At 52.2% G+C, this 22,426-nt stretch overlaps 2 protein-coding genes across 4 annotated transcripts; both read left to right on the top strand.

Moving 5' to 3' along the window:
* The first annotated feature begins 108 nt into the window (after positions 1–108).
* Positions 109–8,475, top strand: Pxmp2 (peroxisomal membrane protein 2). 2 transcript variants are annotated; one of them, XM_046445907.2, is made up of 5 exons: positions 112–295; positions 2,122–2,235; positions 3,970–4,132; positions 5,589–5,708; positions 8,199–8,475. In XM_046445907.2, exons 1-5 carry the CDS (start codon positions 174–176, stop codon positions 8,262–8,264), a joined length of 585 nt encoding a protein of 194 aa, XP_046301863.1. In that variant the 5' UTR covers positions 112–173; the 3' UTR covers positions 8,265–8,475. The 2 variants fall into 2 exon arrangements, with proteins under 2 accessions (XP_046301864.1, XP_046301863.1); XM_046445908.2 differs by lacking the exon at positions 2,122–2,235 and having other exon boundaries at positions 109–295.
* Positions 8,476–11,377: 2,902 nt separating this feature from the next.
* Pgam5 (PGAM family member 5, mitochondrial serine/threonine protein phosphatase) lies at positions 11,378–20,022 on the top strand. Of its 2 annotated transcripts, none has more exons than XM_046445906.2 (6): positions 11,378–11,580; positions 14,822–15,000; positions 16,256–16,381; positions 16,496–16,584; positions 16,689–16,819; positions 19,421–20,022. In XM_046445906.2, the coding sequence occupies exons 1-6, from the start codon at positions 11,390–11,392 to the stop codon at positions 19,569–19,571; spliced, it is 867 nt and encodes a 288-aa protein (XP_046301862.1). In that variant the 5' UTR covers positions 11,378–11,389; the 3' UTR covers positions 19,572–20,022. The 2 variants fall into 2 exon arrangements, with proteins under 2 accessions (XP_046301862.1, XP_046301860.1); XM_046445904.2 differs by having other exon boundaries at positions 16,686–16,819.
* Positions 20,023–22,426: the final 2,404 nt, after the last annotated feature.

Here is a 22,426-nt window from a genome sequence, read left to right as displayed (position 1 = left end):
TGTGGAGGTGCGCGCCGCGCACAGCAGTGTGGGTGCCGGGCCGCGCTGCGGGTCGCGGTGAGTCGGGAAATGTCAGGCTGTCCCCGCCCCGCCTCCTCGACCACGGGCCCCAGGTCCAGCGCCCGACTGCCCTGCGGTCGGGTCGGCCGGGGCTGCGCGCAGCGGGGACGGTGATGGCGCCTGCGGCGTCTAGGCTGCGGTCCGAGGCCGCGCTCGGGTCGCTCCCTCGGCGCGCGCTCACCCAGTACCTGCTGCTGCTGCGGCTCTACCCGGTGCTCACCAAGGCGGCCAGCAGGTGGGCGTGCTGCAGGAGGGGTCGTCGGAGAGGGGAGAGAGGGGCTACAGGGCAAGAGAGGCAGGCAGAGGGGAGGAGAAGGGGGCGCAGGGGAAAGGAAGTTGGCGGAAGGGAGGGCCACTCCGCAGCACAGAGCTGCGCTGACCATTCTGCAGCCCGTGGGCGCCCAGGGCAAAAGCCGCAGGCGTCAAGGTGACCCCACTGCCCTGTTTGAGCAGAAGCAAGGGGCGGCCTGCAGGTTGGGTCCTGAGCGAGGTCGTCGCCCCTCCAGGTGTAGACCAGAGCCTTCTGGAGGGACCTCCCCATCAAAAGACTGTTGCCAGCACGACAGAGCTGGCAAGCTCTGCCCTTTCTTTGAGTATTCAAGTTTTTATGAGTCATTCCTTCTTTCTTGGGTTTACTAATTTTGTAGGGTTGTTCTCTTTGTTTTATTAATTCAGCCTTTCATAAATGCATAGCGTGCTTCGTGTGTGCTGGGCAAAAAGTTGCGTTCAAAACAGGTGCAGAAGTTCCCCCTCTCCCAGAACTACAAAGAACTAGAGAAACAGCAGATAAATACATGACCTAGAACGGTCAGGGAAGTTTTTCCTGCAGAAGTAACATTGAACGGGCTGCAGAGACATGAAGCAATAGCTCTGGGGGCAGAGGGCACACCAGGAGGAAGGTGCTGGGGGTGGTGCAGGTGCAGGTTGCAGTGGGAAGGTAGATAGGTGAGAAAAGAGGGGAGCCCGAGGGCTGCGCAGCAGATCAGTGGTAGAGCACCTCTGGTTCTTTCCCCAGTACTGGGGTAGGGGTGTCTGTAAGTCCACACTAAGAATTTTGGATTTGTGCGTGTGTGTCTGGTACCAGGGATTGAACCTAGAGGCATTCTGCCAGTGACTTGCACCTCCACCCTTTTAAAATATAAAATTTTGAGATACCATTTTGTTAAGTTGCCTAGATTAGCCTTGAATTTGTGATTCTCCTGCCTCAGCCTCCCCAGTGCTAGGATTACAGGTGTGTACCACTGTGCCCAACTAAAATTTTGGATTTTGTAGCTTTCAGGAAGCAGCTATGAACTCCAGCCTCAGAAGGTGTGACTAGGCCTTTTTCTACCTTCTTTATTGAAATTTTTATTGCAGTGATGTAGATTTGCACATACTTGTAAGAAACAACACAGATATCTCTAGTACCCTTTGGAAACTTTCCCCCTGCAGCTCTGGGGATTGAACACAGAGGCACTTAACCACTGAGCTATATCCCAGTCCTTTTATTTTTTATTTTGAGACAAAAGTCTTGCCAAGTTGCCAAGGCTGGCCTTGAATGTGGGATCCTCTTGTCTCAGCCTCCTGAGTTGCTGGGATTACAGTTGTGCACCACTGTACCCAGATGGAAATGTTTTCAAAACCATAATACAGTATCACATCCAGAATGTTGGCATACTCTTGACCCACAAATGATCAGATATTCTGTTTTTCTTGTGTTCGTCTGTGTGTGTTGAGTTCTTGAAGTTTTACCACGTGTGTGGGATTATATGGTATGTATTTTGACACCACAGTCAAAATACAGAGCAATGTCACCTTCCTGACTCCCAGGATGGTGGTGTTGTGTACATGGTCCACAGCACGACCCGGATATTGGCTTTGGTGTGTCCAGTGCTGGAGCTCATGGATCACACGTGTGGAGCGAGGCCGAGCTGCCTCCACACTCTGACCTGGGGCTCTGGCAGCTGCCTGATGAGGATCCAGTGTCTGTCCGCAGTGTGGTCCGGCAGCCTTCCAGCTCCGAGAAGGAAAGGCGTGTCTCTGTGGGAGTGCTCTTGTTTTCTCATTCCTATCTGTCCACAGTGGCGCTCTGTTGGCACTTGGCAATGTCCTGGCCCAGATGATTGAGAAGAAGAGGAAAAAAGAAGACTCTCAAAATCTGGACGTCAGTGGGCCTCTCAGATATGCAGTTTATGGGTGAGGGCCACAGCGGGGCCGGCTGACCCAGCTAGCCAAGCACAGCAGAGGCGGGCTGCAGCACCATGGTGGTGGAATTGCCTGACGCTGACAGCCATTGGGGCAAAGAGTTGGAAATCTGTGTGGCTTGTGCACTGTGTGTATGCACGTTAGTTTTTTGTTCTTTTCTGGTGTTGGGGATCTGACCAGAGTCTCACATATTCTAGACCGTGCTCTGCCACTGAACTCCAGCTCTAGCCCCAAACAGTTTTTATGGAACTTTTGTTGAGAAACAGTTTTTATGGAACTTTTGCTGTGTTTCCCAAGCTTGCCTGTGGCTTAATCCTCTTGCCTCATCCCCCTGAGTAGCTGAGATTGCAGGCACATGCTGCTGCTGAGGTGTAGTTCTTAATTTGAATTGCATTTTGAAGGGGACAGGTATCTTGACCTCTCTGAGATGGACCTGTAGGCACATGACTTACCTCAACCTAGAGTCAGATTTCAGTAATCCAAAGATGCTGCCAGCAACCTAGTTGAGCTCACAAAGAGGAAACAGCTCAGAGGGAATGAGTCAGTTTCTGTTGTTTTTACAGCTCCACCAGAAAACAAATGTTGTATCTTGAAGAATGCCCAGGTTGTGAACCACTTTCTGAATCACAGAGACACAAAGATTCAGGACTTTTTTTTTTTAACATTTATTTTTCAGTTTTCGGTGGACACAACATCTTCATTTTATTTTTGTGTGGTACTGAGGATCGAACCCAGCACCCCGCGCATGCCAGGCGAGCGTGTAACTGCTTGAGCCACATCCCCACCCCCTTTTGTTTTGTTTTGTTTGCGGGGGTCAGGGGGGATTGAGACAGGGTCTTACTGGCTCCAAATTTTTAGTTCAGATGATCTCTTGGCCTCATCCTCCAGAGTATCTGGAACTACGGGTACCTGTCACTGTGCCCAGCTAGGAGTTTTAACAGCTTAGTCTACCTTGAGCTTTTGGACCAACATCAGTTTTGTAGATGAATTATTTTGAAGTCTTTTCCAGTCTGTGGGCATACCACCCTGAACGTATGTGACCTTGGCTGAATGCTTTCCAACCGAAGCATCTTTTTTGTGTGCATGGTGCTGGGAGGAACCTACAGACTTATGCACATGAGACAAGCACTCTCCTAGCCTGTAGAGTAACTTTATTTAAAAAAATATGTTTATTTTTTAATTTTAGGTGGACACAATATATTTTATTTTTATGTGGTGCTGAGGATCGAACCCAGTGCCTCACGCATGCCAGGCGAGCACGCTACCGCTTGAGCCACATCCGCAGCCCAAGAGTAACTTTTTAAAAATCTGTAATTCAGGGCTGGGCATGTGGCTCAAGCGGTAGCGCGCTCGCCTGGCATGTGTGCGGCCTGGGTTCGATCCTCAGCACCACATACAAAGATGTTGTGTCTGCCGAAAACTAAAAAATAAATATTAAAAAAAAAAATCTGTAATTCACAATCTTTTTATACTTGCAAGCATGCTAGCATGAGTCATTTTCCTGTGAGGCTCAAATGGATTCCCCTAGACAGCAGTGCGCAAGAAGAACAGCTGGGAGGTAGCGTCCCAGGTACTTCAGTGTGCTCTCTGAGCAGCCCTGCTGTAGACCATGTGACACCCTGCAGTGGGGGGGCATAGGACCTGGGATGGTTCTGGGGTAAGGCCCAGCCTTCCTGGACGTGGGCAGGCAGAAGTTCCGCCTGCTCACACCGCCTTGGACCTCAGGTTCTTTATCACAGGCCCACTGAGCCACTACTTCTACCTGCTCATGGACCACTGGATCCCTCCCGGGGCGCCCTGGGCAGGCATCAGGAGGCTCCTCTTGGACCGCCTGGTCTTCGCACCTGCCTTCCTGCTGCTGTTCTTCCTCGTCATGAACCTGCTGGAGGTGGGTGTCTCCCGAGCACCTGCCAGGGCTCACTTGAGCACAGGGACCAGACATCCCTGGGTAGCTCATGGGTCGTGGGCTTCTTACCGGGCTCAACCTGGAAGTGTGCACTTTCCTCTGTGAGTGTAGGAAGCAGGCCACAGTAGGGCTGGCACTGCTGCTGGTCCCCAGTGAGCTCCCAGGCACACTGGCTCTCCACATCAGCTGTCATAGGCACCTCATGACTCCTGTGTGTGCACTGCTGCTTGGACCTGCTGTCAGGGCTCGTCATGGGTGCTGACAGAAGCTGTCATTCAACTGTACCGCAGGGTATTTTCCAAATGTGTTGGCAACTGTATTTCAGTATGATTGGTTCCTTTCTGGTCCTGTGTATTTATTTATTTATTTATTTATTTGTAGTTGTAGATGGACAGGATGCCTTTATTTTATTTATTTTTGTATGTGGTGCTAAGGATTTAACCCAGTGCCTCATACGTGCTAGGCAAGTGCTCTGCCACTGATCCCCAGCCCCTTATATATTTTATTATTTTCTTAATATTTATTTTCTTCAATTTATTGGGGCTGTGTGTGTGTGTATGTGTGTGTGTGAGAGAGGGGGGGGAGGGGGAGGGAGGGAGGGAGATTGGGAATTAAACCTAGGGCCTCATGCATGCTAGACAAACTCCCTACCACTGAGCTACATCCCCAGCCCTTTCCTAAAATTTTATTTTGAGACAGGGTCTCACTAACTTACCAGGCTGGCCTCCAGTTTACAGTCTTCCACCTGAGCCTCCTGAGTGCTGGGGTCACCAGTGTGTGACAAACTCCTGACAAGGTTTTCTTGGGGATGCCTCAACTCTGGTGGTTATTTATTTTGGAAAGAATTCACAGTGTAGCCTTAAGTAGAAGTTCTGTTGCTGGAACCATGGAGTGAACCATTGTCAGACCAAGTCCAAGGGCTGTGAGGGTGAGACGGGCCCCTGTTGTGTGGGTGTAGCCTGCCACCCTGTCAGGACTGAGGATGTCCAGCTGGTTGGCTGGCTGGCTGTAGCTGTGTCCACACACAAACAGAACAGAGCCACTCAGTATGGTTTTAAAAGATCATTGCCAAGCCGGACATGGTAGTGCCCATCCGTAATCCCAGCTGCTTGGGAAGCTAAGGCAAGAGGAGCGCACGTCTGAGGCCAGCCTGGGCAATTCAGCAAGATACTGTCCTAAAATGAAAAATAAAATTTAAAAAGGCTGGGGATGTATCTCAGTGAGAATTGCCCCTGGATTGAATCCTCAGTATCAGAACTTGGTCAACCAATAAGTAAGGAGGGGGCAGCAGCATGGTGGTAGAGCACCTGCTTGGTCTGCATGAGGCCTGGGGTCCCACCAATAGTGCTGGGTGGGACACAGTCATTGTCATTCAGGTGCCCAGGCTGTGGCTCCCTGGATGGCTAGCTGCTCACCTCTGCCTCTGCCCTCCTTGCAGGGGAAGGATGCTGAGACCTTAGCCACCAAGATGAGGAGTGGCTTCTGGCCTGCCCTGAGGATGAACTGGCGAGTATGGACACCCCTGCAGTTTGTCAACATCAACTATGTGCCCCTGCAGGTGAGGGGCACCTGCCACAAGCGCTTTCCCTCCACCCATCTTGTGTGCCTTCAGCAAGCCATGCTTTCTCTCCAGCCACATTTCGCCCGTATTCCAGGTTCCTTGGCCATCCTTGGGTGGTATCTGCCAGATGTTGTGTTTGGCCTCAGAGCTTTGAAGCCACAGGGGGCCTCCCAAGGGGTCCTTGTGCCCCATCCACTGTCAGTTCGGCAGGAGGCATTTGGTTAAGCAGCCAGCCTAGGAGGCACTCACAGGCTGGGCTCCACCCCTGCTGTTGGGGGAGAGAGGTCCAGCTCAGAACCCCCTTGGGAAAGAGCTCCAAAGGGTGAGGGGAGAGGGAGGCAGGCCCGCACACCTGCCACACACAGAGTACCTGCACCTGGCATACACACAGATACCTGCCCCTGACACACACACGCACACACGCACAGAGATACCTGTACCTGACATATACACACACACACACACACACACACAGAGATACCTGCACCTGCCACACACACACATAGATACCTGTACCTGACATATACACACATAGAGAATACCTGCACCTGGCACGCGCGCACACACACACACACATACACACACACAGAGAACCTGCACCTGGCATACACACAGAGTACCTGCACCTGCCACACACACGCACACACAGATACCTGTACCTGACACACACAGATACCTGTACCTGACACACATACACACAGAGTACCTGCACCTGGCGTGCGCACACATACACATTCAGAGTACCTGCATCTGGCGCGCGCGTGCATGCGCGCGCGCACACACACACACACACAGTACCTACACCTGCCACACACACATACCACACTACACCATGGCGCCACACCTGTCTTGTATATCACACAGACACTACATGTAAAAGCAGTACCTCCACACACACATCTGCATGCAGCACATGTGTGCACACCCACATGCATGGACATGAACACACTCCAAGAGTTAAAAGGAAAGTGGGGAGGGGCTGGGGTTGTGGCTCAGCGGTAGAGCACTCATCTAGCACATGCGAGGCCCTGAGTTCGATCCTCAGCACCACATAAAAATAAATAAATAAAGATATTGTGTCCAACTAAAAAAAAATAAATATTAAAAATAAAAAAGGAAAGTGGGAGCTGGTGCACATCCATAGTTCAGCCACTCAGGAGGCTGAGGCAGGAGGATCGCAAGTGTGATATCATCCTGAACAACCTAGTGAGACCCTGTCTCAAAATAAAAAAGGGCTGGGGCTGCAGCTCAGTGGTAGAGTGCTTGCCTAGCATATGCAAGGCCCGGGGTCAGTCCCTGGTACCACAAAGAACAAAACCAAACAACCCTATACCAAGGGCAGGAAGTGACATGGCAGGGCTGGTTAGACAGAGCAGGGGTTTCCTGGAAATCAGGAAAGCAGCAACTGAGCATTGTTCAGCTTTGACAGTGAGCCTTATCAGTGACTTTCCCAAGAGCAACTCCAGGACTGGATGGGGGCCGAAACCAAACTGTTTCAAATTGAAGAGTGACTAGGAATTGTAGAGGAAACCAGAAAGTTCTCAAGAAGCTTGTAAAGGGGTGGGGGAAGCAGGGGGCTGGCTGTAGAGGGGTCGAGCCTTGGAGATGTGCCCACATTTGGTGCAGCTGTGGCTGCTTTGGGGTGGGCGGACATATGTGCAGAGGGTTCCCTGGAGGCGGAGGGGATGGGGTCCTCAAGTAGGTGCTTAGGCGGGGCCCTTCCTTGGGCGACAGTGGGAGCAGGACTCCGTCTGAGCAGAGGCAGTAGGCTGGGCATTTGGGAGAGTGAAGGAGGGAGTTGGGCACTGTCAAGACTGGGCGAGTGAGCTGCCTAGAGAAGGGGACTCTTGGCAGAGGCTGAATATCCCCCTGGCCTGGGCCTGGGCCAGCCCCTGGGGAGGTGTGAAGGCCAGGGTCAGAGGCTTTCTGGGAAGTGCAGCAAGAGGGAACTGTGCTGTGGCTTGGGGTCCTCAGGCACTCTGGGGAGGCAGGCTGAGAAGGGAGAGGGCAGGCCTCCAAGGCAGGAAGAGGACAGACAGCAGCGCTCCTACAGCCAGGCCAGTGCTGGGAGGCTGTAGCAGTCTTCACACTAGGTGGTTGCAGGAGGGTGCTTGGGGGAAGGAAGCTGTTGAGCCAGCACAGACGGTACCAACCGAGTGCCCTGCAGCTCAGTCCAGGGCTGTGGTGATGAGCCTGGTAGCGGCACCTGACCAAGGCTATTTCAGGGGGCGTCTAGGAGTAGGAACAGGACAGAGGGAGGTGAGAGCAGAGACAGGCCATAGCACAGGGCAGTACTAGGTGAGTAGCTAAGCTGGTGTTCAGATGCCTGTCACTGCCTGTTTGCCATAGCTGTGACATTGTCCTCTCCTCTGCCGGCCCCAGTGCAGGACTTGACAGACGACCACCTGGCCGGCAGTGGTCAGGTGACCTCTGTCCACTGAGTGGCTGGTGCTAGGTGTTGTCACGGCCTGACTGTTCTCTTTGCAGTTCCGGGTGCTCTTTGCCAACCTGGCAGCTCTGGTATGGTACGTCTATCTGGCCTCTCTGGGGTAGTGACGCTGGCCTGGGGAGGACATCAGGTGCATCTGGACAGGGGAGAGCAGAGCCCAGCCAGGACGTCTTCTGACTTTAAATCATGTGATTTGAGATGCCTCAGAATTGTGATTGGAGAAACAGAAGTCTCTAAATGTAAGAGTGCTGTGTCTCAGAGGTGGCCTCATTGCCTGGACCAAGAGGTTGCAATAAACAGAGATGATCAGCTGCTTCCCTGGTGTGGTGCCAGGTTTCGGTTCTCGCGACTAAAAGGCTCAGGGGTCACTCTAGTTAAACTGGGCTAACTGGGCTGCACGAAATAACCACCCAAGAGACACAAATACCTTTTTCTTTGGGGTTGCTGTGACGGCTCCTCTGACCTTAAGGGTCCACAGAAAGAGAGAGAGAGAGCACACGCTGACCCCTTTTATTGAGGAAAAGCTATTCAAATGAGGCAAGGGGTCAGGTTTCAGGGGGCTGAGTCTATCTTCATGATGTCCACTGTCAGCAGGTTGACTGACACCTGGGTAGGCCACACCCAAGGGCACAGTAAGAGGAGGGGACACACACAAGGCATTTCCATGGAAGATTCTATCCTAAATGGGGCAAGGGGTTATATTACAAAGGAACAGATGAGCATAGCTTCACCCATGGGGCTGTAGCAAGACACACCCATTTCTGTGACTGAGCGCCTCAGCATCCAGCTGGGGAGTGTAACTCAGTCACCCATAAAGTTGGCCTCCCACAGTGTGGTTTCTCAGAGGACAGGTCACTGGGGTTTCCCTCTGTGCTGTGGCGCATGCACAACACATAGCTTGCTGTCAAAGCACACAACTCAGTGGCCCAAAATGTGGCCAGTATTATGTGGCCACTGCTGACCCTTCCAGGACTCTCACCTTCCCAAGGTGAAGCTCTACCCCATGAACACCAGCCCTGTCCCTGGGCCCCCGCCATCCCACTGTCAGTTTGAGTGAGGGTGCCTCCTGCAGCAGCATCACAGGGCACTTGGCTTTATGACTGGCTCAGTCGCCTCCATAATATCTGCTGTGGTCTGAATGTGTCCCCTCAGAATTCAAGTGGAAGCTTAACCCTGCTGGGGGGCTGTTAAGAGTGGGGTTTAGGGAGTGGTCAAGCCCCTTGTGAGTGCCATATGGGACAGTGCTGCAGAGTGCTCAGCACAACTAGGACAGGTAAAAGGGCAGCAGGCAGTCAAGGCAGTGGCCCTCCAGAAGGCTTCTCTAAATGTACGGCTACTCCGTGAATTAACCTGTAGGAACATTCCAAAAATCCCAGCTACTCCTTTGTCTCAGAGCATCAGAAAAACGAAAAGAGGGACAGACCTGAGTGAAGCCTACAAGGGAAAGCCTCAAGGGCACAGTTAGAAGGTCATGGGCCAAACCAATAGTCTCGGCACTTTTCCAATGCCTGATTAACAGTAGTCCTAAGTGGACATTATATCCTGCTGGCTGCTGGCACTCACACCCTTGTGGTGTGGCTACCTGTTGCTGTCCTCTGCTGCATGGGCTGTAACCCCACTGGCCATTACAGCAGCAGAGGCAAAGAATGTAGTTGCCTGTCCAACTGGTTTCAGCGGCACCATCTTGGAAGCAAAGAGTTGTGATTGGTAACTCTACCCTGGGCTTCCCAGCCTCCAGAACTATGAGAAATACTCTATCAAATACCCAGCCTGTGGTATTTCATTATCAAGGCTCATCCATGTTAATAGCATTTTAAGAATGTCCTTCCTTTTTAAGGCTGAATGTTCATTTCAGTGTGTGTGGATATCATGTCCTGTTTACTTTTGTTAGTGGACATTCAGATTGTCTTCAGCTGTTGGCTGCTGTACTCCTGCTATGAACACCGGAGTACGGTATCTGCTCATGTGCCTGCTTACCCTCAATTTCAAAGAACTGTTCTTTTGGTTCAAAATACATCAGGGTGGGGTGGGGCAGTTGCTGAAGGAAGTTTAGAGTATTTGCAAGAGTAACAGGTGCTCCTGCAATTGATAAAGACCTTGATGATCACACTACTTCCTGTCTTGGCAGAGTCTACATTCAGTTCTAGAGTTTGGCTGGGAGGAGTGGCACTCGCCTGTGAACCCAGCTCTCTGGAAAGCTGAGAGAGGAGGACCACTTGAGCCCATGAGTTTGAGGCCAGGCTGGGCAACATAGCAGCAAGACCCACTCCCCACCTCTCAAAAAAAAGGTCCATTTCCCAATTTTAGGTGCAAGCCGTGGCACCAACATTTGCTGAGGGAGTTACTGTGCTGGAGGTCATGCTGATCCTACGAAAATCCCATAAAGTAGGCATCACTCTTTGTTTCCATTTCACAAATGGGGAAACTGAGGGAAGACCCGCTAATAGGTGAATCCTGGATTCAGATGCAGGATTCTCTGCCACCACTTTCACATGGGTTCTCAGGATGTCAGGGTGAAGCCAGGAAAAAAGAAAAAATTTGGGGTAGTATTTTTTTAAAGTAATGCAAATTCATACTCTTGGGTTTCTGGCTTATCACGGCCTGCTTTCACTCGGTTCATTTCACACATGTTTACCCGGAGCTGCCAGGCACACAGGAAAGCAGGGAGCGAGGCTGTTAGTGTCCCCACGTGGACATTTACCAGGGATACGGAAAATATGTAAAGGTGGTCACACGGACTGGACACGGTTTAAAGAGAAAGAGAAGCACTTTTATTATCCTCAGTTCTGGGTACCTTGACAAATAATATTTTAGTTGTATTTTTGGACAAAATGAACCCATACAAAGGTCCATGAAGCTGCACTGTTCTGCCAGGGCAAAGCCCCGGGACGCACGCTGCTCGCCCTCCGCGTGCAGCGAGGCGGGCGCCGGCGCCTTCCCAGGCTGAGGGTCGCTCCGCGGTCTCCAGAGCAACTGCCGCCAGCAGGGCGGTGTCGGACGGCGGGGGCGTGAAAGGACCTCCGCCGCTCGCGTCAGGAACCGGCGGAGTCGGACCGCGCAAGGGCCGCGGCCGCCTCCCTTGCACACCCCCGGGTCTGCTCTCCCCCACCGCCGCGGTCGCCGCGCCCTCCCAGCGGCCCCCGCGGCCGGGGCGGGGCTTCCGTCAGCGGAGCGGGCGCGCGCGGAAGCGTGTCCCTCGCGGCGCGCCGTGGGCGGCGCGGACTGCGGCATGGCGTTCCGGCAGGCGTTGCAGCTGGCGGCCTGCGGGCTGGCCGGGGGCTCGGCCGCCGTGCTCTTCTCGGCCGTGGCGGTGGGCAAGCCGCGCACCAGCGGGGACTCGGAGCCGCGGGCGGCGGAGGCGCCGGCCTGGGCGGGGGGCGCGCGGCCGTGCCGGGGCGTCTGGGACCCCAACTGGGACAGGTGCGCGGGGCCGGCGGGCGGCGGGCTTCCTTCCCCTCGCCCCCGGCGCGCGGCGGCGTGTGGGCGCCCGACAGGTGGACGTCGGCCCGGGTCTGTGCCCGGGGCGGCGGTGCCGGTGCCCGGGTGCCGGGTTCCGTACCTGGGGCGGCTGTGCCCGAGGTGCCAGGGTCCGTGCCCGGGGCGGTCGTGCCATAGCAGCTGTGTCTGGAGTGACAGCGTCCTGTGTTAGGATCGCTGTGACTAGTGGTCCTGAGGGTCCGAGTGTGAGGATGACCGTGCTGGTGCCTGAGGGCTAGTGAGCAAGGAGGGTCCACCCCGCTGAGGGTCCATTTGCTAGGAGGAGGCCAGAGTAAACCAGGCGCTTCTTGGGTCTGGTCAGTGCTGTGGCCATCATCTACTTGTCGTTATTGAGCCTTTGAAATGCTCCTGTGATTACACAAGGATTTTTAGTTTTATTTAATGTCAATATAAATTTAAAACCCAAAGCAGTGCAGTTTTTCAATATTTGGTTGAAATAACAGTACTTTTAGTATATTGGATTAAATAAAGTGTATTACTCAATTTCACTTGTTTCTCTTCACTTTTTTAAAATCCTTTATTTATTTATTTATGTGTGATGCTGAGGATCAAACCCAGTGCCTCAGACATGATAGGCAAGCGCTCTACCACTGAGCCACAACCCCAGCCTCTCTTTATTCTTTTAATGCTGCTACTGGACAACTTAAAATTACATATGCTGCTGGGTTCTATTTCTACTAGAGAGACTGCTTTAGAGGCAGGGATTGGTTATTGTGGGATTTACCCAGTTCCAGTTAAACCTCCTAGGTACCTGCAGCTGTTATCTCTACACTGACACTTAGAAATTGGGCACAGAGGTAATATCATATCCCTAGTTGTATCAGGAATTTCATAGTTATTTTTTTAACCTTTAATTTTATTTATTTATTTATTGGTACTGGGGAATGAACCCAGGGGTGCTTTACCACTGATCTACAACCCCAGTCCATTTATTTATTTACTTATTTAAAAATTTGTTTTCTAAATATTTATTTTTTAGTTGTAGTTTGACACAATACCTTCATTCCATTCATCTCTTTTTATGTGGTGCTGAGGATCGAACCCAGGGCCCTGCATGTACTAGGTGAGCGCTCTACACTGAGCCACATCCCAGCCCCTTATTTTTTATTTTTTATTTTGAGATAAGGCCTCACTAAATTGCTGAGGCTGGCCTTGAACTTGTGATACTCCTGTCTCAGCCTCCAAAGTTGCTGGGATTCCAGACATGTGCCCCTGTGCCTGGCTAATCTTTAATTAAAACACAAACTTATTTTGGAATATTTTACATAATAAAAAAGTTGCAAATAGAATCCTTTTATATCCCACATCTAATTTCCTGTTCTTAACGTTTTAACACTAAGTATGGTAGATTTATCACAATTAATAAGTCTATCCTGATCATTAATAATGGAAGTCTGTGCTTTGTTGAGATAACCTTAGTTTTGCTTTCTGTTCCCAGGTCCCACATGGCAGTTGGTTCTTGGTGTCCCTGGGCTCCTGTTAACTTTGTAGCTTCTCAGACTTCCTTTCATGATGGTGGGGAGGTTTCGTGGTGGTCCCTCAGTTGGCGTTTGTCTGATGTTTCTCTTGTGGTTAGACTGTAGTAATTCTCTTTTTTATTTTTTGTTTGCTTTTGGTATTGGGGATTTAACCCAGGGTCACTTAACCACTGAGCCACATCCACCACCCTTTTTATTTTGAGACAAGGTCTCTCTGAGTTGCTTAGGCCCTTGCTAAGTTGCTGAGGCCATTCTTGAAGTTGTGATCCTCCTGCCTCAGCTCCTGAGCTGCTGGGATCATAGGCGTACGCCACCATGCCTAACTCATTCGCTTTAAAAAATCAGAAGAGTGTTCTGAATTTCTCAGGACTTTTAAAGGAAAACATTCACTCTGAGGTCAAAGAACTTGTCTGAAATTAACCTAAAGTTGAGTCCAGCCTTATTTGATTGCAGCAAGGCTCCCTGTTTGCTTGCCATGCTAGACTTCTGGGTGGGGAGATGGGGAAGTCATTGAGCTTGGGGATGGAAGGGCTGGTGGCAGGCAGGGATGCGCAGCACCATGAAGGTAATATATAGGGGGCTTGTCTCTTGTGCCCCCACCCCCATACCAGGATATCCCAGAGCTTTGCATGGAAAAGTCTCAGGCTCCCCAGTGCCTTCTAACGTACCTCTGCTTGGTGTGTGACCAGCACCCCAAGTTAACACTGCCCAAATGATCCTTGAGTCATGAGGGTCAGTGGCCCTCCAGACCTTCCTCTCCCACCACAGTCTCTACCAGGTAGATTCTGGCCAAGTTCCCTGCCCCCCACATTTAACCTTTAGTACTTTTAGTTCCATGACCCCTACCCCCCCAAGTGCCAGTTGACAGCCACTACCCCACTTAAATCAGATAAAGTATGCTTAGATGCAATTATAATTTAATTTAAATTACAGTTGACCTGTGGATACCAAAATCTATGGAAATTCAAATCCCTATGTAAAATGGTGTAGTGTTTGATACAAATGTGCTTTAAATCATACCTAGGTTACTTACAACACCCAATACAGCATGGACCTCATGTAAGTAGTTGTCATGCTATATTGCTTAGGAAACAGTGATAAGAAAAAGAGCCTGCACATGTCCAGTACAGGAGCATCGTCTTCCAAACGTGCCCTTCTGGTGCTGACCGCGGATACCGAAGACTCAGGGGCCACTTGTACTTTGAATTTAAACAGCCCACAACTAGTGGCCTTGGTCAGACAGTGCAGTCCTAGCCTGCAGGCCCCCCTGCACTGCACATGGCTCCTCTTTCTAACACTGGCCCTGAGTCCTCCTGTCCATGGCCTGCTCATCCTCACTGGGCCACACCTTGCAGGAAGGCTCTCCCAGGCACAGAACAGGCGTGGCTACAGCTGTGAGGTGGACGGGGTGTGCAGGCGTTACCCCCGGCTGCCTTGGCTTCTCTGGAGAAGTCACTGTCTTGGCAGAGTTCTCACAGGGGTCTGTAACAGAGGCCACAGCACATGCTGTCGTATCTTTTTTTAAAAATATTTATTTTTTAGTTCTAGTCGGACACAATACCTTTCTTTTTATTTATTTATTTATATGTGGTGCCGAGGATCAAACCCAAGGTCTCACACTTGCTAGGCCAGCACTCTACCACTGAGCCACAACCCCAGCCCAGCCATCGTATCTTTAATACTAGGCGAGAGCCACTCTCTCTGGTCAACCTGCGGAAGAGGAACGTGGAATCTGGAGAGGAGGAGCAGGCGTCCAGGCTGGACCACTACAGGGCGAAGGCCACAAGGCACATCTTCCTCATCAGGCATTCCCAGTACCACATGGACGGCTGCCTGGAAAAGGACCGCACTTTGACCCCACTAGGTATGTGCCTTGGTCTTTTGCCCAGCTGATCCCCATGGTCAGCCTTGAGGGTGTTGGGGCATGGGTCCCCTTGAACCTTCAGGGACCACTAGCCCAGACTTTGACATCATCATTACCTGTGATTTTCAGCTGAACTTGGACAGGAGACAGGCTTCTTAACGTGCCTGTGCCAGAACATACAGGGCTGAGGTTGGCTCATTGTCACGGCACTTGCCCAACATGGGGGAGTCCCTGGTTCCATCCCTAGCACTGAAGGAAACACTCAAGCAAATGCCGTGGTGTCTTGATGCATGAGGTCAGGCCCAGTTCCCAGTCCAGCAAGGCTTATGCTCTTGTTGCTCCAGAAGTGGCACCTCTTACACTCTGTGCCAGGCTCACGGCCCAGCCTGCAGACATCTGCCCAGCACCTGCAGGCTGTCCACAGCATCTGGGTGGCTTGCTGGGCAGCAGTGTCTCGTGCCTGCAGGTGCACCTGTGGAGAAATCCTGGAAATGGAGATGCAAGGGGTGTGGGGAGAGTCTAGACTCAACCTTTGTAGAGGAAGGGTCTCTCTGTGTTGCCCAGGCTGACCCTGAATGCCTGGGCTCCAGCGATCCTCCCACTTCAGCTTCTCCAGTAGCTGGCCCTGCAGACACTGTTCTTGTGCCTGGCTGAGCTTAGTCTGAACAGTTCCTCTCTTTGGATGGGGTCTCCCCATCTGTGCTCATATGGAAAAATTTGATAGTGAAAGGGTTTTCTGGCCTGCTCTCCTGCTCTCGTGAAGACTGCTCCTTCCCTGAAACACTGTACAGACAGGAAGGGAAGCGCCAAGTGCAGAGGTCTCTGCATCTGACAGAGACTGACTTCCTGGCGATTTCCAGCCAGATGCTAAAATACATTTAAAAGAAAGCACCTATATTTGGAGCTGCTTGGTGCTCAGTGATACTGAATCCTCAGTGCGTACGTATTGGCCACCAGGGTGTCACACGGCCGGTGGCTATCATGGTGCTCTACGCTGTGTGGACTTGGTTGAGGCAGAGTAAATCCTGCCTGGACTCCAACAGTGGGGCACATCTGCTCCTTACTGCTAATAGACTGAGGTGTATTTTTCTGCATGGGGTTGAGGACAGTTGAATTGATGATCTTATTGGCATTGCTCATTGAGGCCCTAACCCCTGCTAGGCCCAGGACGGTGGCGGGCATGTGATCCTATGTGGGTGTCACTGGCTAAAAGAGGGATCAAGGTATGTGTGGTTCTGGGGTATTTGCCTTCAAGGTCGGGAACAAGCTGAACTCACGGGGCTCCGACTTGCCAGCCTGGGGTTGAAGTTTAGTAAAATCATCCATTCCTCCATGACCCGTGCGGTGGAGACCACAGACATCATCAGCAAGCACCTGCCAGGTAAGTGTGGGCCAGGGGCCTCTGCACAGGACCAGTGCAGCCTGGGGTGTATGCTGCCCACAGGGGAGGGCCCAGGGTGGCTCCTGGAGTGGACAACACTGTGCTCCTCCTCAGGCGTCTCCAGAGTCAGCACAGACCTGCTGCGGGAAGGTGCACCCATCGAGCCCGACCCTCCTGTGTCTCACTGGAAGCCAGAGGCTGTGGTAAAGACACTGCCCCATGGGTCACTGGGGCAAGGGCTGGGCGTACCTTCTGATAGCCACCTCGCCTTGCTTCCCCCTGATGGTCCTCACTTTGCCCCCAGCAGTATTACGAAGATGGTGCCCGGATCGAGGCTGCTTTCCGGAACTACATCCACAGGGCAGATGCCAAGCAAGAGGAGGACAGCTATGAAATCTTCATATGCCATGCCAATGTTATCCGCTACATTGTCTGCAGGTAGGCACTGCCTGGCCCACAGGGCTGGAGGGTGTAGACCTAGAGAAAAGCCCAGACCACAGCCCGTCCCTTCCCTTTGCCGCCTGCCATCTCTGTGGGTGTGTGGCTGCCCCTCTGTCTCCTCTGGGAGCTTCCGGGCCTTGTCACACAGCTGGAGAGTCCTGGTCAGCTCTCTGGTGGAAAACGTCTGTGAGGTGGGGTTTCTCTGATTGTTTTGGCAGAACGGCACAGGTGGACGGGGCCCTGGTGTCAGAGGGTCTTCTGGGTGGACAGGTAGAGCTGCCGTGGTCAGGGTACTGTATGCTGGGCTTCCAACCCTTTGGTGATGGAGAGATACCTGGGACTGTGCAAAAACCCTGTTTCCCCTCAAGCTGGTGCCAGCGTCTGGGAGGGTCTAAGGGGACCCTGGCAACAGTCACCAAGACCAGCTCGGAGGGGATTCTGCTTCCTGCACTCTTTGTTCCTCCCTGAACACCTTCTGAGGGCTGCGCCTCTTCCTTGGGTGTGTTGAATTGTTTGTTTCTTCTCTCTTGCCTTTGAGGGGCTGGAGATAGAGCCCGGGGGCTTGAACACCTAGGCCACCGGGCCATTTCCCAACACTGTGACTGCCCATGCCGGTGTCTGCTCTCTGGGTCGTGAACTGTGACTGTGCTGGTCACAAGTGCGACTTGTTTGCTGCTCAGGCTGCTCTGCGGGGTCACCTGTGTTTTGGACCTTCCCTACACTCTGGTACCATGGAATGTTCTGGGCTTGTATGTTTGGGTTTTTTCCCCCCCTGATTCTGGGGATTGAACCCAGGGGCACTCTACCACTGAACTACATCACGAGGCCTTGTTATTTTTTTATTTTGAGACAGGGTCTTGCTAAGTTACTAAGGGTCTCACTAAATTGCTGAAACTGGCCTCAAACTTGGAATCCTCCTGCCTTAGCCTCCTGAGTCACTGGGATTATAGGTGTGTGCCACTGCACCTGGCATGACTCATGTATTGTATTGGTCTTAGCTCTGGAATCAGCCTGTTTTCCATGAATGCCAGGGCAGTGTCTATGTGCCCCTTGATGGGAAGGCTCTTGCACTTCAAATATGTAAAAGGACTGACCAAATTTCAGTAGAGTGCAGACTTTGAGAAGCAGTGGAAGCCTGTCTCCACCCGTGGACCCACTAGAAAACATTCAGCAGGGCTTCCGTCACCAAGGACTGCCTCTCCTCTGCACCCAGAGTCTGGTCAGTGGTACTGTCTGGAGTGAGGCGGTCTCTCTTCCTGTCTGTGGTATGTCCACAGGGCTATGGTGACCCATCTGCTTAGGCATCCCATATGTGGTCCAGCTAGAAGCCCAAGGATGGTGGGGGATCCCCAGAGTCAGAGAGTGCCCCCCCCCCACCCCACCGCAACGCACAAAGCTGTCGGGGAGTTGGGATCCTCCCCTGGCTCATGGTGGCAGGAAGGGATGCGGCTGGTGGCGGGGTGTTGTGCTCAACCTGCAGCAAGAACAAGGTTCCCAGGATGGCCCATCCCCTGTCTGCTGGACCTGTGTCGTGCACTTCCTGCCTGTGATCAGGCCATTCTGGTACTCTGTGTGCTCCTGTTGACACCACATTATCTTGTGAACCCTGACAGTTATGGGAGGTGACCCTGATGCCAGGATGCACCAGAAGCCCCGTGAATGGAGTTCCCCAGGGCAGTCAGGGCGGCCACGTAGTCACGCGGTCTCCACTGTGCTGTCTGTAGGAGCACGCCCTGCAAACTATGAGGGGTGATACTGAGAGGATTTTAAAAAGCAGCATGGAGCCACAGTGGTGCACGCCTGAAATCTCAGGAGGTTGGAGCTGGAGGATCAAAAGTTCAAGGCCAGTCAGCAACTTAGACCCTTTTTTTTTTCCTTAATGTTTTTATTAGTTGTTGATTGTCCTTTATTTATTTACTTATATGTAGTGCTAAGGATTGAATCCAGTGCCTCACACATGCTAGGCAAGTGCTGAACCACTGAGCCCCAGCCCCAGCTAGACCCTTATAGCTCAGTGGAGAGGCATCTTGGGTTTCAATCTCCCGTATTAAAAAAAGGAAAAAAAAAAAAAAACAAAACACATTCACCAAACCCGCAGCAGAAAAATGTCACCATGTCCACTGGGTTTGAGGATCAGATTGGCTTCTGAAGCATGAAGGACATTTGGTGACTCAAGGAAGATGTGATACTGAGCTTCTTAGCAAGTGTTTTTTGTTCCTAATAAGCACTTTTAAGGGCATGAAAATGCTACAGGGTTGTGGATTGCACCTCCATCCCCTGGCACAAAACATTGAATTTTATGAGAAATGGATCTAGTGTACTTTGTCCTCTCACTTGTTACATTGTAAAGAAGAAATAAAATTGCATGCCCTGCAAGGAACTTGTTTGTGCTGATCACACAGCTTGAGTCTGGTGGAGCCCTGGTGGATCCAGGGGCCCTTTCCTCTGAGCACCCTCGAGGGACCAGCTCCCCCTCCAAGGGACCAGCTGAAGTGTCTGCTCTGCTCTGGTGCTCCAGGGTCTGGGCCTTGCCTGTCCCTCAGGGCACTGTGGCCCCCTCTGCATGAGCTTCCTCTGGCATGTTCTTTCTTCCCGCAGAGCGCTGCAGTTCCCTCCAGAAGGCTGGCTCCGTCTCTCCCTCAACAATGGCAGCATCACCCACCTCGTGATCCGACCGGATGGCCGAGTAGCACTCAGGACCCTTGGGGACACGGGGTTCATGCCCCCCAACAAAATCACCCGGTCTTGAGGGCCCCTCTGGGACTCCACCCTTCTCTGCGTGCAGCCTGGTTCAGCCTTCCCTCTTGTTCCTTGTCCAGGCTGCAGTGCAGCTTTGAGGAAGAGGCTGTGGAATGTCTCAGATGCTGGGGACACTTGTGTCTGGCCCACTGAAAGGGAAACCTTCAGGCCAGACAACCTGACTTCCTTCCTTTGGCCTGCCAGGACAGCCCCATGGGTGTGGGGTGAGGACCTTCTCAGGCAAGAGGACAGCCTGTGCTGGGCTTTGAATAAGCCCTGCTTGCCATCCCTCTGGACCACCATGGCAGGCCTGCATGGGTGGCCACAGCAGCAAGTGACTCTGGGCTCCGCCTAAGCTGGTGCAGCAGGACAAGCTTTCTAAACAACTCATTTCATTCACATGTTCTTATTCTGAAAAGCCTTTGTCACTTCAGTGTTCGTCAATTAAAACCTATTCCTCATTTGGGTTCTTGCTTTGAAAACCAATTTCTCACCAGAGTGAGAGATCCTGACGCTGTAGGATCTAAAGGCACAGACACTGGCCAGCCGCACAGTGGATTTGGGTGAGAGAGGAAGTGAGTCTGGAGTGCCATGTCCAGGGGCTGGCCACACCAGGCAGGGACTGCGGGCTTGTGATGGCCAGGCAGGGAAGATAACCCAGGGCTGACATCTCCATCCTAGTCTGCTCCTGGCCACAGTTCATCTTCTGGGCTTGTGGGTTAACATTTGGACATGATATGCCTACCCCAAATATCTGTTAATTAAACAAAAGCAGTCCAGTTTTTACGAAGTGCTCACGAACACTTTCAGTAATCAATACAATGAATTGGGATATTTGATCCATTTCTCTGGCCTCTTTGGAAATAACTACATAATAAAATTTTAAAAGTACAAATCGTGATTGTTTTAAAGAAAACGGGAAACCTGTGCCGGGACACAGCAGTGGCGTCACTAGAAATCCCTTTCGATGGGCGCTTGTCTGTCCTCAGCCTGGGTACCTCAGCGTCCTGCCACCCCGAGGCAGGGCCGCGCTAGGGCCCGCCTGTGCGGAACTTGGCGCAGGACGTGTGTGTCGCCCGGACGCAGGGCTGCGGGGAAGCCTCCGCTTTTGCACACGCCCTGCTTGGATGCCTAGTCCATTCCGAGGCGCAGTCTCCTCCCTGGACCTCGGAGCCAGCAAATGGGAACCAGACACAGTTCAGGGTGGTGGCAGGCCAGGGTCTCCTCCTCCACACTAGCCACACCTCGCCTCAACTCGCCCGGTTTGGCTCTGCCCTGGCCCTTCACCTCCGCCTCACTCCGCCCTTGCCCTTCACCTCCGCTCTGCTCCTCACTTCTGGGTCGCGCAGAGTCCATCTCATATGGAGATGGAGGACCTGGGATTCTGAGTAGCCTGGAGCAGAGGAGCTGGAACGAGACCTTGGTAGAAAGACTTAGAAGGACGTAAGTCACTGGATGACCAGAAGAGCTAGCAATCTGCAGATGCTCCTCCAAGAAATCCCCAGAATGAAAACTGCTGACCTTACATTTGAAGTCAAAGATGTGAAACGGCTTCAGGTTTTGTCTGGAAAATTATACCCCTTTCTAGGAGCTCGCAGCAATTGTGCCCTGTATGAAGCTTCGTTGTTGTTCGCTTTTTTCCCTTTGGTACCAGTGGTTGAACTCGGGATTAACCACTGAGCACGTACCCAGACATTTTTTGATTTTATTTAGAGACAGGGCCTCGCTAAGTTGCTGAGGGCAGCTGTGACCTCGCAGTCCCGAGCCGCCGCCATCACAGGCGGGCGCCACCGTATAAATTCCCAGCAGACTTTCTTCTCCACCGTTCCTTGTGTTTGCTGTTCGGAGTGGTCTTCCCCGCTCGCCTTCTCAGTGGTAAGGACCGGGCCTCAGTCCTGGCGGTGGGGATGGCTGCTGACTCCGCGTAGCAGGGTAACTCCTGAAGGCTGGATATGGAGAAGGCAGAGGGGCAGGGCGCCAGAGTCTCTACAGCATCCACACCCACGGAGGGACCTCACCATTTGGATGGCTTCATTCCAGGGTCTCTAGGACACTGACGTGGGAACCAGCTATTTGTTCCTCTCATGCTGGGGACAGAAGCCATGTCCCTGGCTTGGGATGGATGGGGATTTCTTAAACAGTGGGAACAGCAGTCCCTCTATCTGAAACAAAACTTGCACGACCTGATGGAACTGGACTGAGATGGCAGCTGGTACCCCAGGACTGCTCAAGTGGATGCTTCAAGTGACGCCCACACTAGGCCCTGATCAGTCCTTGTCCAAGAAAGCTGTGAATGTTTCTGGAGAGACCTATCATCATTCAAAAGGATCTGGCTATGGTCCCTGCCAGCGCAGAGGGCACTTGTTTTAGTGGCACCTGAGCTTGCTTTTCCCCTGAAAAGAGGAGTGGGGACTTGTTCTGGATTCCACCCACCCACCTCTTTGTGGGGAGTATCTTACATCATCATCTTCAAACCGAAGACTTCCCGGAGCCATCCTTCAACTGTGTAAGAACTAAAAACAACATGGAAGCTGTTAGGCCAGAAAGTCTGGTACCTGGGAACTCCCAGCAGAACTCCTGCTGGTTTGAGACTGCCCAGTACATGTGGCTTCCTATCTAGCTCCGAGTTCAGCACTGCACTGGAGATGGGTGACAAGCTGGAGCCACACAGCCTCCTGGAGATGGGTGTAGCTTGCCAAGATGCCAATCAACCTGTTTGCTGCAAGTCCCGTCTTTGATGTGCTCCCTTAAATAAAAGACCAGAGCCATTTTTCAGTTGTTTAGTTCCAGCGCCTATGTGGACTGGAGGACCTATTAGGCGCTCCGTCTCCTTTAAACCTTTTTTCCTGGCTCTCTTATTCTTTA

This window comes from Marmota monax, unplaced genomic scaffold, assembly GCF_021218885.2.
Source record: "Marmota monax isolate L192 unplaced genomic scaffold, Marmota_monax_Labrador192_F-V1.1 WCK01_AAM20220418_F8-fsc00200, whole genome shotgun sequence".
NCBI lineage: Eukaryota > Metazoa > Chordata > Mammalia > Rodentia > Sciuridae > Marmota > Marmota monax.
The sequence above is the reverse complement of the archived record's forward strand: the minus strand, read 5'-3'. Positions and strand labels throughout refer to the sequence as shown.